Raw genomic sequence first — 15593 nt, forward strand, 5'->3', positions numbered from 1 at the left:
TTTAGTGGAAAAATCAATTTGCAATGCAAATTATGGTTACTCCAGAGATGCTTGTGCATCAGATATCCTCTCCCTTACTGAAACAGAAAATATAATTGGTTAGCAAATGAAAGCTGAATGAAATAAAACCATATCAGATCTGGGATCTGCTTCAACTCTGTATATAATCCTATTAATTAAGATAGGGAAGCCCAAATTTTGCCTTGATCTGGAGTCTTATGCTCTCAAAAAAATTTGTACTTTAAACTAACTCAATTCAATTATGGACCATGGTTCCACACAAACAAATGATTTTTTAGTTACATTAAAGTAATTTTTTTAATCTATGCAAACACCTTGTATTGTGACAACACAACTGAATGAGGAAGAATCTATGTGAAATAGTAATGTCCTACCAAATCAATTTAATCACTTCCCTGTAACTTAAATTGGTTATGTTTTCTGAACATGTTTTGGTCTATTAAAATCTCCAAATATTTTTCACTCAACCAACATAAGAAGATTTCATTCAAACAACTTGGTGAAATCATGGACAATGGTTCCATCCAATTAGTTCTAGTTACTTTAACTAAATTGTTTCTATTTAAATTTAGTCCATTGAACAAAGTAGTTTTTTTGTGATTGTCTTGTAATGAGTCATAAAAAGACAACAAAGATATGTAACAAATGCTCAAACTGTATTTGTTAAACATAAGTGCAATAAACAGTGTTTTATACAGTCTGCCCAATCATTACATGCAATAGAGTAATTAGACTTGTGCAAATGCATTAACACTGAAGCTGAAAAACAATGCAATATTTTAGAAAACTTGACAAATGTAAAAAGGCTTTATCCTCTTAAAAAAAAAATTAATCTAAAAACATGCTTAGTTATTAATATTAATACTAGACACAAATTTTACTGAAAAGTAAAGATACGCCGAGCACCGTCCTTGAAATGGGCAGCTTGCAGCTCTTACTTCCTCCAAAACCAAATTACTTTTAGAGCCATCATGCTTCTTAAGAGTCAAAACTTCTAGTGCAAACTCATCACTGAAACTGAAAATGACTTTTAAATTGCTATAAAGGTAAATAATAGTTCTAAAAAATAGTACTATTAATAAAAGCCTTTACAAAATCCTATATGAGGTTAAAACGTACAGATGGCAGAGTATGATTTAGACTAAGAACAGGCATCTGACAATTATCAAATGACAGGTATAAATGGTAAATGGTCTGCACTTATAATAGCGCCTTTTTGACCTTAGCGGTATTCAAAGCACTTTGCACTGCGTCTCGTTCACCCATTAACACATATTCAGACACCAATGATGGCAGAGCTGCCATGCAAGGTGCTACCCTGCCATTGGGAGCAACTTGAGGTTCAGTGTCTTGCCCAAGGACACTTCGGAATGTGGAGTCATGTGGGCGGGAATTTAACCACCAACCCTCTCTACCACCTGAGCCCCTTAGGTATAACTCTCTAACTTTTACTGAAAATTACAGATGAGCACCATTCAGGAAATAAGCAGCTTGCAACTGTAAGCTTTTTCAACCATTTCGAACATGGATAAATAAAGTTGAACAAAAGCATAACCCACATTATGGAATTGCGCAACAAAATGGCAGAAAGGTCAAACTATTGCCATTTTCTAAAACTTGGCATTTAAAGGTATCTAATCAAACAATTCTTAGAATAGCACATCAGAGAAGAGCTTGGTCTTCAGTGTTTGTGCTTTATTAGATAGCTTGTTGCCATCTTGCTCCAGAAATAACTTGCAGTACTTCAAATGTGTACCGTAGTTCAGGAGGGTAGCTCAAGTTCAGTGCATCCGGAAAGTATTCACAGCGCTTGTTACATGTTTTCATGTATTCATGTTACAGCCTTATTCCAAAATGGATTAAATTCATTATTTTCATCAGAATTCTACAAACAATACCCCATAATGACTACTTGAAAGAATTTTGTTTGAAATCTTGCCAAATTTATTAAAAATAAAAATCACATGTACATAAGTATTCACAGCCTTTGCCATGACACTCAAAATTGAGCTCAGTTGCATCCTGTTTCAACTGATCATCCTTGAGATGTTTCTACAACTTGATTGGAGTCCACCTGTGGTAAATTCAGTTGATTGGACATGATTTGGAAAGGCACACACACCTGTCTATATAAGGTCCCACAGTTAACAGTGCATGTCAGAGCACAAACCAAGCCATGAAGTCCAAGGAATTGTCTGTAGACCTCAGAGACATGATTGTATCAAGGTACAGATCTGGGGAAGGGTTACAGAAACATTTCTGCAGTATTGAAGGTCCCAAAGAGTACAGTGGCCTCCATCATCCGTAAATGTAAGAAGATTGGAACCACCAGGACTCGTCCTAGAGCTGGCCGCCCGGCCAAACTGAGCGATCGGGGGAGAAGGGCCTTAGTCAGGCAGGTGACCAAGAACCCGATGGTCACACTGACAGAGCTCCAGCATTTCTCTCTGGAGAGAGGAGAACCTTCCAGAAGAACAACCATCTCTGCAGCACTCCACCAATCAGGCCTGTATGGTAGAATGGCCAGACAGAGGCCACGCCTCAGTAAAAGGCACATGACAGCCCACCTGGAGTTTGCCAAAAGGCACCTGAAGGATTCTCGGAACATGAGAAACAAAATTCTCTGGTCTGATGAAACAAAGATTGAACACTTTGGCCTGAATGGCAAGCGTCATGTCTGGAGGAAACCAGGCACCGCTCATCACCTGGCCAATACCATCCCTACAGTGAAGCATGGTGATGGCAGCATTATGCTGTGGGGATGTTTTTCAGCGGCAGGAACTGAGAGACTAGTCAGGATCGAGGGAAAGATGAATGCAGCAATGTACAGAGACATCCTTGATGAAAACTGCTCCAGAGTGCTCTGACTGGGGCAAAGGTTCATCTTCCAACAGGACAACGACCCTAAGCACACAGCCAAGATAACAAAGGAGTGGCTACTGGACAATCGAATGTCTTGAGTGGCCCAGCCAGAGCCCAGACTTGAACCCGATTGAACATCTCTGGAGAGATCTAAAAATGGCTGTGCACCGACGCTCCCCATCCAACCTGATGGAGCTTAAGAGGCTTTTAACTTGATACGATGTCTTTTTAATGACACTGAACAGAGAGACTCATCACCACTAACATTCAATTAAAAACATGTTTACGTCGGCCCCTTACTCTGAGAATGTGCACATTGAGCTGATTTTTCAAACATTCAAACATTTATGGTAATATCCCAGCCTACTATACTGACAACTATAAGTAAACCATTTGTTGTCTGATTTCACCAAAAAGTGTAAATACTACTCTGTTGCTATGAAAACATTGCTTTAAGTATTCCAACCAGCCCAATACATCAATGTTGGCTCATCCATTGGCATGATTATGGGGTGGGACTATCTATATAGCTAACCAGTGGCTGACAAGTAGAGTGTTCAGGAAACCTGTTTAAAAACAATAATAATTTTCACCATTTTTGTTTAGTGACACTGTTGGCACAGAACATACACAAGTATTAAATGCTTAGTGACTCAAATTAATATATTTCTGTTTTGCAAATTGTTCAATGATTTGATTTCAAAAATATTTTTTTTTCAAAATGAATCCCATCCTTTTTATCCATTTTGATTTGATTCGATCCGTTTCTCTCAATAGCCCTGACATCAACATTTGAGGCTGGGATGGTTGTGTGACAGGATCAAACGGTTCCACATACCATCAAGCTTCAGGAATGTTGAGGTTGAGTGGCGACTCTTGACAACACGCCATCTTTGTTTTTCTTCCTTGCATGCCATTGTTTTTAGGATTTGTAATGGGAGTAATGATTTGTAACGAGTGTGTTTTGTCTTTTTGAGACCATTTCCGTATGGTGTTTTAATGTGAATGACTCACTATGGTAGAAAGTAGTAACCTGTGACATTCTCAATTTGCACATTTTTGTCCTAATGGATGATATCATAGTGAGGTTTTACTGCCTTGTGATGGATATTTCTGTCTACTGATATTTAATCTTAGTATTTTTGTGTGCATCAGTGTCATATAATTGCAAATCTGCTTGACTTTTTTTGTGAAACAAAAATTAAGACTTCTAAAGTCAAATGATAGCTTGGTGTGAGGAATAAACCAAATTACATTGGACATTATTCACTATGCTATTCCCCTCTAGTGAGCTGTTAACTCCTGATCCACTGCAAACGGATCAGTCATATTTGGGATTTCTAGTCATGGACTACTTTTCTGTTTTGTTGTTTTTCCCCCTTTAGAGCTTAACCGCGATTTTCACTATGAGCTGTCGTTGTATTAAAAATACAAAATACAAATACTTTATTTATCCTTTCAGTGGTATCCAATGTGGCTTTTAGAATCTCCTTTAGGACCTTATTTTTGGCCAGTTGTAACCTCTCAATGAAGGTATTCTTAGGATATTCTGTTTTTACAACTCAACCACATTAAAGGCTTCAAGCATCAAACCTACACACATCAACATCATTCCTTTAGCTACGTGCCCATAACAACAGTGTCCCATCTCCCATTATCTTACCCCAGAGTCCCTGCTGCCCTGAGGGCCATAGAAGGGCTCCATTGTATGAACAAAATCACCTGGTTTTGGTTAGTGCCAAACTAGGTACACACTCTCTCACACATTCACACAAACTGACACAGCAGGGTCATCTTCCTCTAGAGGCCCATCTGGAGTTTATTTCCTGTCTGAGACAGCAAGACATTACAGGCGTGGTCCGGCAGCCTCACGTGAATGAACGAGAAACAAAGGGTAGGGCTAAACTGAACAGTCAGTTTCAATCACTAGCTGATGACACCTCAAGAGACTTTTGTGTGTGAAAATCACAGGAGATCAGCAGTTACAGAAATACCCAATCCAGCCCATCAAGCACCAACTATCATGCCACAGTCCAGATCACAGAGATCACACTTTTTTCCCCATACTGATGGTTGATGTGAACAATAACTGAAGCTCCTGATCTGTATCTGAATGATTTAGATATTGCAGTGCTGCCACACAATTGGCTGATTAGATAATCGCATGAATGATTGTTGGTACCTGAAGGGCTGGTTTGATAATTTCTGTAACTGTTGATCTCCTGGGATTTTCACACACAACAGGCTCTAGAATTTACTCAGAATGGAGCCAAAAACAAAAAAACATCCAGCGAGTAGCAGTTCTGTGGATGGAAATGCCTTGTTGATGAGAGAGGTCAACCGAGAATGGCCAGACTGGTTTGAACTGACAAAAATCTACGGTAACTCAGATAACTACTCTCTACAATTGTGGTGAGAAGAATATCATTTCAGAATGCTATTCTGAGATGTGGGTTGGTACTTTTTTGGTGGTACGAGGGGGAGCTACACAATATTAGGCAGGTGGTTTTTATGTTGTGGCTGATCAGTGTATTCAAATACAGTAAGAGATACAGTAGTACAGCAGTATATTGAATAGACTGTGTAATTTCTGTACCACTAGTTTCACCAAACAAAATGGCAAAAATAATGTTTCAAATGGGTTCCCTGAACACTTCCCCATGTTCTATTGGTCGAACAAACAGAAATTCCCTGCCCAAACTCCCGCCAAAGACCTTTATCACACTTCCACATTCGCAAAGCGGAATCTTCCGTTTGTAGCATTTGACAACTTCCGTCTGTGTCCGTGGCGATGCCCATAGCACAGAGTGTAAGACTATTGTTAAAAAAAAAAAAATATATATATATATACAGTGAGGAAAATAAGTATTTGAACACCCTGCTATTTTGCAAGTTCTCCCACTTGGAAATCATGGAGGGGTCTGAAATTGTCATCGTAGGTGCATGTCCACTATGAGAGACATAATCTAAAAAAAAATTCAGAAATCACAATGTATGATTTTTTAACTATTTATTTGTATGATACAGCTGCAAATAAGTATTTGAACACCTGTCTATCAGCTAGAATTCTGACCCTCAAAGACCTGTTAGTCTGCCTTTAAAATGTCCAACTCCACTCCATTTATTATCCTAAATTAGATGCACCTGTTTGAGGTCGTTAGCTGCATAAAGACACCTGTCCACCCCATACAATCAGTAAGAATCCAACTACTAACATGGCCAAGACCAAAGAGCTGTCCAAAGACACTAGAGACAAAATTGTACACCTCCACAAGGCTGGAAAGTGCTACTGGGAAATTGCCAAGCAGCTTGGTGAAAAAAGGTCCACTGTTGGAGCAATCATTAGAAAATGGAAGAAGCTAAACATGACTGTCAATCTCCCTCAGACTGGGGCTCCATGCAAGATCTCACCTCGTGGGGTCTCAATGATCCTAAGAAAGGTGAGAAATCAGCCCAGAACTACACGGGAGGAGCTGGTCAATGACCTGAAAAGAGCTGGGACCACCGTTTCCAAGGTTACTGTTGGTAATACACTAAGACGTCATGGTTTGAAATCATGCATGGCACGGAAGGTTCCCCTGCTTAAACCAGCACATGTCAAGGCCCGTCTTAAGTTTGCCAATGACCATTTGGATGATCCAGAGGAGTCATGGGAGAAAGTCATGTGGTCAGATGAGACCAAAATAGAACTTTTGGTCATAATTCCACTAACCGTGTTTGGAGGAAGAAGAATGATGAGTACCATCCGAAGAACACCATCCCTACTGTGAAGCATGGGGGTGGTAGCATCATGCTTTGGGGGTGTTTTTCTGCACATGGGACAGGGCTGACTGCACTGTATTAAGGAGAGGATGACCGGGGCCATGTATTGCGAGATTTTGGGGAACAACCTCCTTCCCTCAGTTAGAGCATTGAAGATGGGTCGAGGCTGGGTCTTCCAACATGACAATGACCCGAAGCACACAGCCAGGATAACCGAGGAGTGGCTCTGTAAGAAGCATATCAAGGTTCTGGCGTGGCCTAGCCAGTCTCCAGACCTAAACCCAATAGAGAATCTTTGGAGGGAGCTCAAACTCCGTGTTTCTCAGCGACAGCCCAGAAACCTGACTGATCTAGAGAAGATCTGTGTGGAGGAGTGGGCCAAAATCCCTCCTGCAGTGTGTGCAAACCTGGTGAAAAACTACAGGAAACGTTTGACCTCTGTAATTGCAAACAAAGGCTACTGTACCAAATATTAACATTGATTTTCTCAGGTGTTCAAATACTTATTTGCAGCTGTATCATACAAATAAATAGTTAAAAAAATCATACATTGTTATTTCTGGATTTTTTTTTTTAGATTATGTCTCTCACAGTGGACATGAACCTACGATGACAATTTCAGACCCCTCCATGATTTCTAAGTGGGAGAACTTGCAAAATAGCAGGGTGTTCAAATACTTATTTTCCTCACTGTATATATATATATATATATATATATATATATATATATATTCATATACTCATTAAAGAGAATTAGAATAAGGCAGGGGTATGCAGTATTTCACCAAAAACTTGAGAAAAGATTAAATGATTATGAGTAATGATAATAATTGCATTGCTTTCGTTTTCTTTTTAATATAATCTTCAGGTATGTAAAATATTAGGGAATATTTCCATCCCATAATCTGATTACAGAATTAACTGGATTAATCGTGGTAAACGTGTTTTCCAAGTTACTTCCGAATTCATGAATATCCTCACGGTTTGAGTGTGAAAATTGGGGAAGCGTTCACTGGCGACCAAATCCATTCATGAAATGTGAATGCAATGTAAATAAATATGTCAATTAGATGAAAATGTCACAGTGTCTACAACTGGGACATTAACTTTCTGCAATAGTGAAAACATGTTTATGTTTAACAATCTTCAATGCAATTATGGGTTTCAATGCTTTGTTCGGACGTGAGTTGAGGACATTAATCCTCTGGGAGAAACCTGAACAGCACACAGCTCCCCATGAACCGCAAACACTTTGCCCTGATAATTGCCTCGCTTCGATACTTTTGTACATTCAAATGAAAGTTGACACACAGTGAAGAGCTGCATTAAGCCAAAGGAACAATTGGATTTTTATTTTATAAATTTTTTTGTCAAGTGCATCTAAGTTAGTTTAATATATTTATAAAAAAAAATTAGCTATCACCCATTGACAGTACTAAAGGAGGAGGTTTAAATTATGCTACTATTCTGAGCCAGATGTGACGATATGCAGACTGTATGAAGGTCAGTTGGTTGAACCGTTGTTGCTAAGTCAGGCTGGTCTGGACTCAAACAAACAATGCCCTAATCTAGTGTTTACACGTTCTGGAAAGTCATCCTACAAATGACTTACTTGTTGTCTCTGTTTTCTCTGCATGTTAGGAGTAAGTATTATAATATCGAAAAGATTGTGCACTTCAGCTTTAAATTTAAACTTGTTTACATTGTTTACCAAGGCATTTATACCTAGTTGAGTAAAAAGAGTCATGTATAATAGCATTTATCAATAATTACAGGTAATGGTTATAATAGCATATTGCCAAGAGTGCTCCATTAGATAATTGTGGTTAATAGTGGCACTAATGTGTAAACGGCGGTGTCTGCTGTTGATAATTGTTTCCTATGCTAGAGTTAGCACCATGCTTGCCTTTTTCTATATAAACTAAGCCAAAGACTGCCATTACACTGACAGTTTCTCCTACTACACTAGGTGTTTTACAGAAATACCACACCACTTCTTTTGGGTTTTTTGATTTTGTTGATGAGTTGCATTCTGCATGCTGTCTTTACCAAGAAATACTTTAGCTGGTTTCTATCCAACCATTTAACTTAACTGCATGTGTCATACTGTTTGTGGGTGGTTATCTAATAGTGATTTAAATCTGCATTTTTATTCATGTACAGTTTCAACAGTCCTAACCCCACACTTAATTTCCTGTCCTGGTACAACTGACACCAAATTTTACACTGAACTTCAAGACCTTGGTTCATAAACATAGCCATTAATTGCATATAACAATTCGTCTGACTAACTAAAGTCGCCAGAGAAAGCCTGTTGCATAAGACAAGTTCACAGCTGTCTTTAGTAAGACTAATTCGCATTGTATTGTGGTAAAAGTAATACACTAAACAACTTAAATAGATGTCCGACAGTGGGTGTTCAACACACTTTTCCTTGGCTGAAAATATTTGCTTATTAGAAGAATGCCGTGCCTCAAAATCGATTGTAATGAACAAATTTAGTGATTTTAACCCAAATAATAATAATAATAAACAAAACTTAAGGAATATTGTCACCATTATAGAAGTCAAAGTCTTCTACAATGTCTCAACTCAAGCCCCTTTCAGCCCTGAACTGAAGCCCCCACCAGCTCAGCTCACAGTTATATTCCATGGCAACATAGAATGTAAACAAAAGTTAGCCTAGGGGTGTGCTGTCATTTTTTGTCTTAAATTAGACAGATCCAATTTTTTATGCAACTGACTGAAAATGTTAAGACCAACATTTTAGACAACTAAGTAACTTTTAGACTAGTCTAAAAGCAGCTTTATGCAACCGGCTCCTTGTGTAGGGTAGGAGTGGGAATCAACAGGGACCAGGGGATTATTTCTGGTTCGCTATACAGTAATATTGCGATTATTTATGAACTGTATTGTGAATTGGGATAGTGTATTGGGATTCAGTCATTACCTTTACTTAATTTAATTGTTGAAAGTTTTACAAGTAATTTATTAGTCTAATTTATTTCATCTTTCATTCAGTTTAAGACAGTTTTGTTGAGCCAACATAATGTAGTTGGATAAGGTCAAATTAATTTACTATAGTAGTTTTACTCAACTCCATTAGGTTAATCAAACTTGATTTATTAAGCTTTATTTGATAACTTTTCTTATGTTGGACCAACTTAATTTATTTCATTAATCATTAGGCTATACTTGCTCACCGCAAGTGTAAGGACAGTGAAAATGTTGTATTGTTAATACTGCTTATCAGGTATCATTTGAAACCTAAACACAAGTGCCATTATTCACCACAATGGTAAACCCCAATACTCCAGCATAACAGACTCTCTTTTAAAATACCAATATAACTGAACATTAAACATTATGAATCTCTTCCTATTCTCATCTTGCTCAAAAATGCATAAAATAACACTTAATTTCAACACTTGTTCTCACTATCCAGCCCCATGCAAAACATGCTGGGAAATGGAAATCTCCTGCCCAGTTTTATCAATGCTATATTAACACCACACAAAGTATGCTTGTTGTCCCAACTCAAATGGATTAAATTAACTTAAATTTTACTAACTGAAATGGATAGAACACAATGAAATCAAGTTTTGACAAAATGACCAAGAATTGTGTTGATTTAGTCCATTAAGTAAACTGAAGAAGCAGAAAAATACTTTTTTTTCAGTGTGTGATATATATATATATATATATATATATATATATATATATATATATATATATATATAGTGAAAGTGGAGATTTTGAAGTAAAAAATATATATATTTTTCCTCACCCACACATATTATATTGCTTCAGAAGATATGGATTTAAACACTGGAGTCATATGGATTACTTTTATTTTTCCATTATGTGGTTTTTGGAGTTACAAAAGTCTGATCACATTCACTTATATTGTATCAAATCTTAATTTGAGTTCAGCAGAGAAAATGTCATATACATCTGGGATGGTGTGAGGGTGAGTTAATGATGAGAGAATTAACATTTTTGGGTGAACTATCCCTTTAAGTGCTGAAAGTCCTGCTCTACAGTACTTCATTATAGAGCCATTGAAATAACATAAATAATACCAGGCAAGTCAGTTTCAGTTACAAAATACAGTGTGGGGAATAGTGTAATTTGATTTCAGCATGTTTATCATTACACTTAACACTTTCTTTTAGGATCTGTGTGGACATCCTCTATACAAGTTATAGACTTTAATACATAAGTTCACTCTAAGGGCTTAGTAACTACTAGATAATTTGTAACTAAGTCAGTGCTTAATTTGGTTATGATGTTTACCTGTATTGATCCAATAAACAGCCTTCAAATTTGTATTTGTGAATTTCTGTTTTATTTGTTTTAACTGGCTCCTGGACACTGTTGGGTGAAATAACGGTGAAAAACCGGTTGCACCAGCTATACGCAAGTTAAAACTTAGCATAGTTGTGGCGTAAATGGGCATTAAGTTACAATTTACGCACTACTAAATTTGTGAGCATTGCACCATTAAACTTAGGTAGGACGTAAAACCTACATATAAACTAAATATTTACGGAAGACTGCCAGGAGTAAGTATGTCCTTTCGACATACATTACAATGTTGGCATTTAGGAGAGAGACAAAAAAAATAAATAAAAAAAATCTTTTAAGAGGCTCTTCAGCATGAAACTGATCTAGTGGTGCAGTTTTAAGGATGCGTCGCCCAGTTTCAAGTTTCAACACGTTGAAAATATTTAGATAAATAGGATATTAAAATGAATAAATGTCTTTTTTTCCAGCCTGTTGTATTAGTATTTATTTATCTCCTCTTATTTATTTTAGATACTGTTCCTATATATTGGTATTTACACAGGGCAAATATACTATTTATCAAATCTACTTTTATTACTTAATGTATTTCAATGGGGTTTTAATTTATAGCTGACAGTTACATGAGCAAACAAGGTTTGAACATCAACATTAACAAAATCAAACTGAAATTCAAGGCTTTTTAACACTTCTGTGTACAAATGTGAAGGCCGTTTATTGGATCAATACAGGTAAACGTCATATTATGCTTCTACGCATTACGGAGAGCTTATGACCTACTAGTTAAATCTTGCCTTAAGAACAGGTGGTGCAACCAAATTAAGCACTGACTTATAGTTACAAACTAACTAGTAGTTACTAAGCCCTTAGTGTGAACTTTACGTCCTAACTTACATAAGACCTTACGCACAGCTGGTGCAATCCTACACAGAACACTACGTCAACAGCTGTAAATTTGATATCTCTGCCTATTTCTCCTGTGTGTATGTGGGTTCACATATGTGTGTCTCAGCAGGTTGTTTTATGAACAAACCAATTAGCTGCACATGACCCACACGTAGATTTCAGGTGCTCTTAAGAACACAAACACACACCATTAGATCCCTGAACACAGAGAAGGAGCTTTAAAAACATGTTGCACACATACTTTACACTGAGACAAGTACAACCATGTATGAACACTCACAATTCACTTAAATTACAAATGTTCACATAAATAATTAGCATGTAGGACTACTGGTCATCTTTTAAATGCAATCTTTGTTTTGTTTTGTTTTTCTATATAAACATGCACAAGAGAGATATGTTTTGCCCATTACATCTCGCTGTTTCTTCAGCATCTCCATGCCAAGTTTTTAAGACAATGAATCACATTATATTTACTGGAAAACCTTTGTTCTGGGTCTGTAGCTCTTCCACCTACTTCACCACTAAATGAAGTAGAAAAGAGAATGCCTAAGCTCTATTTCATAAATATTTGTGTCAAGAATTCTATGTGGTTTTGATTTCACAATGTAAACAGATAAAAATGTGTACAGTGGTTGAGGCTGATCTAAGTAAAGTGCTTTGAGGGAGTTCTCTCTTGTTTCCCTTGAATTGCAGTCATCTTTGGATATAGATCTGGGCTATGATACACAAATTACAGTATGCCATGCTGTCACTGTGCCAACTGATAATACATTCGTCATACACACTTGTTCGTCATACACAGGCTTACCTTTAACAGTTATTTAACGTCTAACAGTGAGTAAATGATTTGATGATTGGAAAAGTTTAAATCAAGAAATGTAATTTACTTTGAGAAATTCAGTTACATTCACCATCTGTTCTATAGAGCAAAACAGTAACCATTCACTTTTTTTTCAGTGGCCTTGGTGCAAAACCATATAACCATTAATTTTTTTTTAACAAGCATTTAAAAAAAAAAAATCAGTAAAGACTTCTAAGCCATGAACCAAATCAGCTAGCTCTGAGATGAATCACAGCATTGCAAACTCTGATTTGATGGGGGGTGGTACAAAGACTGTGTACTTTAAGGGAATGAACAACATTCTCAGGAATCATTGGCAATAATTTAATAAAAAAATGTGAGTACAATAATATAAAACTATTGATTATATGCATTAATTATAATCATAAAAAATACAAATATCCACCTTTTTCCAGAATGTGGAAGTATTCCACGTTTCAATTTCCAGTCTTTTCACTCGCATCTGCATAAATTCTTAGTGGGTAATATGATGTTTAAAGTATTACATTTGTACAGAATGGCAGAAAACATGTGGCTCTTTAGTGCCGATCTGAATTAGCCCATTGGGACTGGACTTCCTCCAAGTCTTTGATTTTTCCTGGATCTGATCTTTATGGTCCAAAACTGTTCTGCTGGTCATGCAACGATGGATCCTGCTTTGGCTTCTTTTGGAATTATTTTCATTGTTTAAGCAAAAAATAAACAAAATAACTGGCTATATTGTGTCTAAATTGTTACTCTAAAAGTAATGTACTCGATATGCACTTCTTGTTTATGGAATTGTTTTTTAAAAGCAATAGCACAGCAATAGTTGTACTGCAGCCTTGTGCCTATGAACAAATCACAACTGTGCTGATATCCAGAACAATAACCCTCTTGCTTGTGTTATATTGCTATTTTCTTGTTCACCATTGATCATTCCGATTCTGTAGTGTCCAAATACACTTTGTGCCAAACCTTGGAACTCTGATGGACAATCTCGTCCATTAAAGCAGTTAACGGTCTGAAATAACTTTTTATCTGAAAGAATAACACACTTCATAAATTCACTTCTATAATGGTTTGCTCAAAAACTGATTCAGGTGGACTGCTCATGCCTGGAAGGAAAGATGACACACGCTGGGGCCTGGTGTGGCTAAGCATTTTTGCAATGTATTATGTGATGTGCTCAGAGGATGATTTTTGTAGTTTTCAGATATGGGATTCTGAGGCTAGGCCAGTTCAGCTCAGGTAGGGGAGACACAAGCAGAAATTAATTCTCACACAGAAAAATATGTTGCTCTGTATCTCCAGAGTCTGTCCTCATGTTTTTTTTTAAGAGTTGAATGTGCCCCAATAGACAGATGGGCACAGCACACAAAAAAACAGTATTTGTGGAAATTTTTCAGGGTCATCTGCAGTTCACTACACCTTGGTTGGGCATAAATACTTGACTGTAATAAACTGGGATAGAAGAAAATATTTTGACATAAAATAAATAAATACACACTTCACCTCACAATTTGTTAAGATTATATTGGATATTTTAGCAGAACCATCCATAAATGTGTTCATTAATCTGATTTAGCTATTAGTTTATGGTCAGAATGAATTACTGCTCCCTTCAGGCCTGATTTGCTAAAGAATTTAACATATGTAAAAGTGGAAAATAACAAATATGGGAGTGAGTGCGGTGAAGACGTGACAATGATTGATCATGTCATGGAAATTACTGCAGCGGAACTTTTTAATTCCTACTGGATAAATGTCAGCTGTAGTGTGATATAAGTGATATTCAGTTTTTAATAATATCAGTAGTGCTGATGAATGTCTTGTCTCTGTTCTTTAGGCTTTGGGAGACTCCAACCTGGCAGTGGTTCTGAAGCAACTTCTCCCCCTTGTAAAGTCCAGTGAATCTGGTATAGGTTCTGACTCTAGTTCTGGCTCTGGAGTGGGTTTTGGTGAGCTGAGTGTGGATGATCTGCTGGTGCTGTTGGTTTATGTGTACTCTTTGGCCAAAGAAGCATGCCCAGGTGGCCCTGAAGAGGACAAGCAGGTGGAACGGGTGGAGAAGGAGTTGATTGGAGCACTGACACTTCACCTGACCCAACAAACCAGTTTAAGCCCTCTGCTGCAAGAGATCACAGGTTAGTGGTGGAACACTGGTTCAGCATTGTCTCAATACAGCTATACTAAAGCAACAAGAAACAGTGTGAAACAGTGAACTAATTTGCATCATGCTTAACAACCCACCTATGTAGTATCACTGCAATGCAAGACTTGAGTGACTTATTGCCTTTATACCATGGCAGGAACAGCTTTATTTTAAGGGGATATTTTTGTAATTTTGTTCTATGTTAAAAGACTCTATTCTATACCAGCTTAGTGTGCAAAGAACAATATAATTATGCCATTTGTGGGTTGATTTCCCAGAAAAGTATCATCACTATGGCTCTATGTTGCTTTCAACTTTGCTCTGTTTGTTTAAGCCTGGCATAGTAACATTGACTCAAACAGTGGTGTGTGTTTGTGGCCATACTGTTTGTGTTTGCAATGTTTTGGAACCTGATTGCAAACAGTCATTATTTTTGTAATTTTGTTTTTTATTGCAACTTGTTGCACATAAATTACACACTTTTTTATTAGTTTGTAGCAACAAAGATCATTTTAATCATTTTCCATTAAAGATGCCATTGTTGAAAAGCACTATTTATAGTCAGCCATGATTACTTTAAGCCTAAGGGAAAGTGTTGAATAACAGAGCAGTTACTGAGATTAAGTGTATATTGTTGGTTTTGTGGTCGTAACAGAGCAGCTCGAATGAGGGGACCCTCTCCATGTAGAATAAAGCAGCTTTTATACATTTATTGATATGTCTTCAGTCTTCATCTCATGTCAATTACAATTATATGCA

The 15593-nt window shown here is 37.1% G+C and overlaps 1 protein-coding gene across 1 annotated transcript in view; it reads left to right on the plus strand.

The window, feature by feature from the left end:
• Positions 1–15593, plus strand: part of scfd2 (sec1 family domain containing 2) — a 162050-nt gene that overhangs the window by 69846 nt on the left and 76611 nt on the right. The window contains exon 5 of the mRNA XM_052097906.1: positions 14529–14826. Coding sequence (XP_051953866.1) covers positions 14529–14826 — 298 coding nt within the window. The remainder of the gene's footprint in view (positions 1–14528; positions 14827–15593) is intronic.

This window comes from Xyrauchen texanus, chromosome 30, assembly GCF_025860055.1.
Source record: "Xyrauchen texanus isolate HMW12.3.18 chromosome 30, RBS_HiC_50CHRs, whole genome shotgun sequence".
NCBI lineage: Eukaryota > Metazoa > Chordata > Actinopteri > Cypriniformes > Catostomidae > Xyrauchen > Xyrauchen texanus.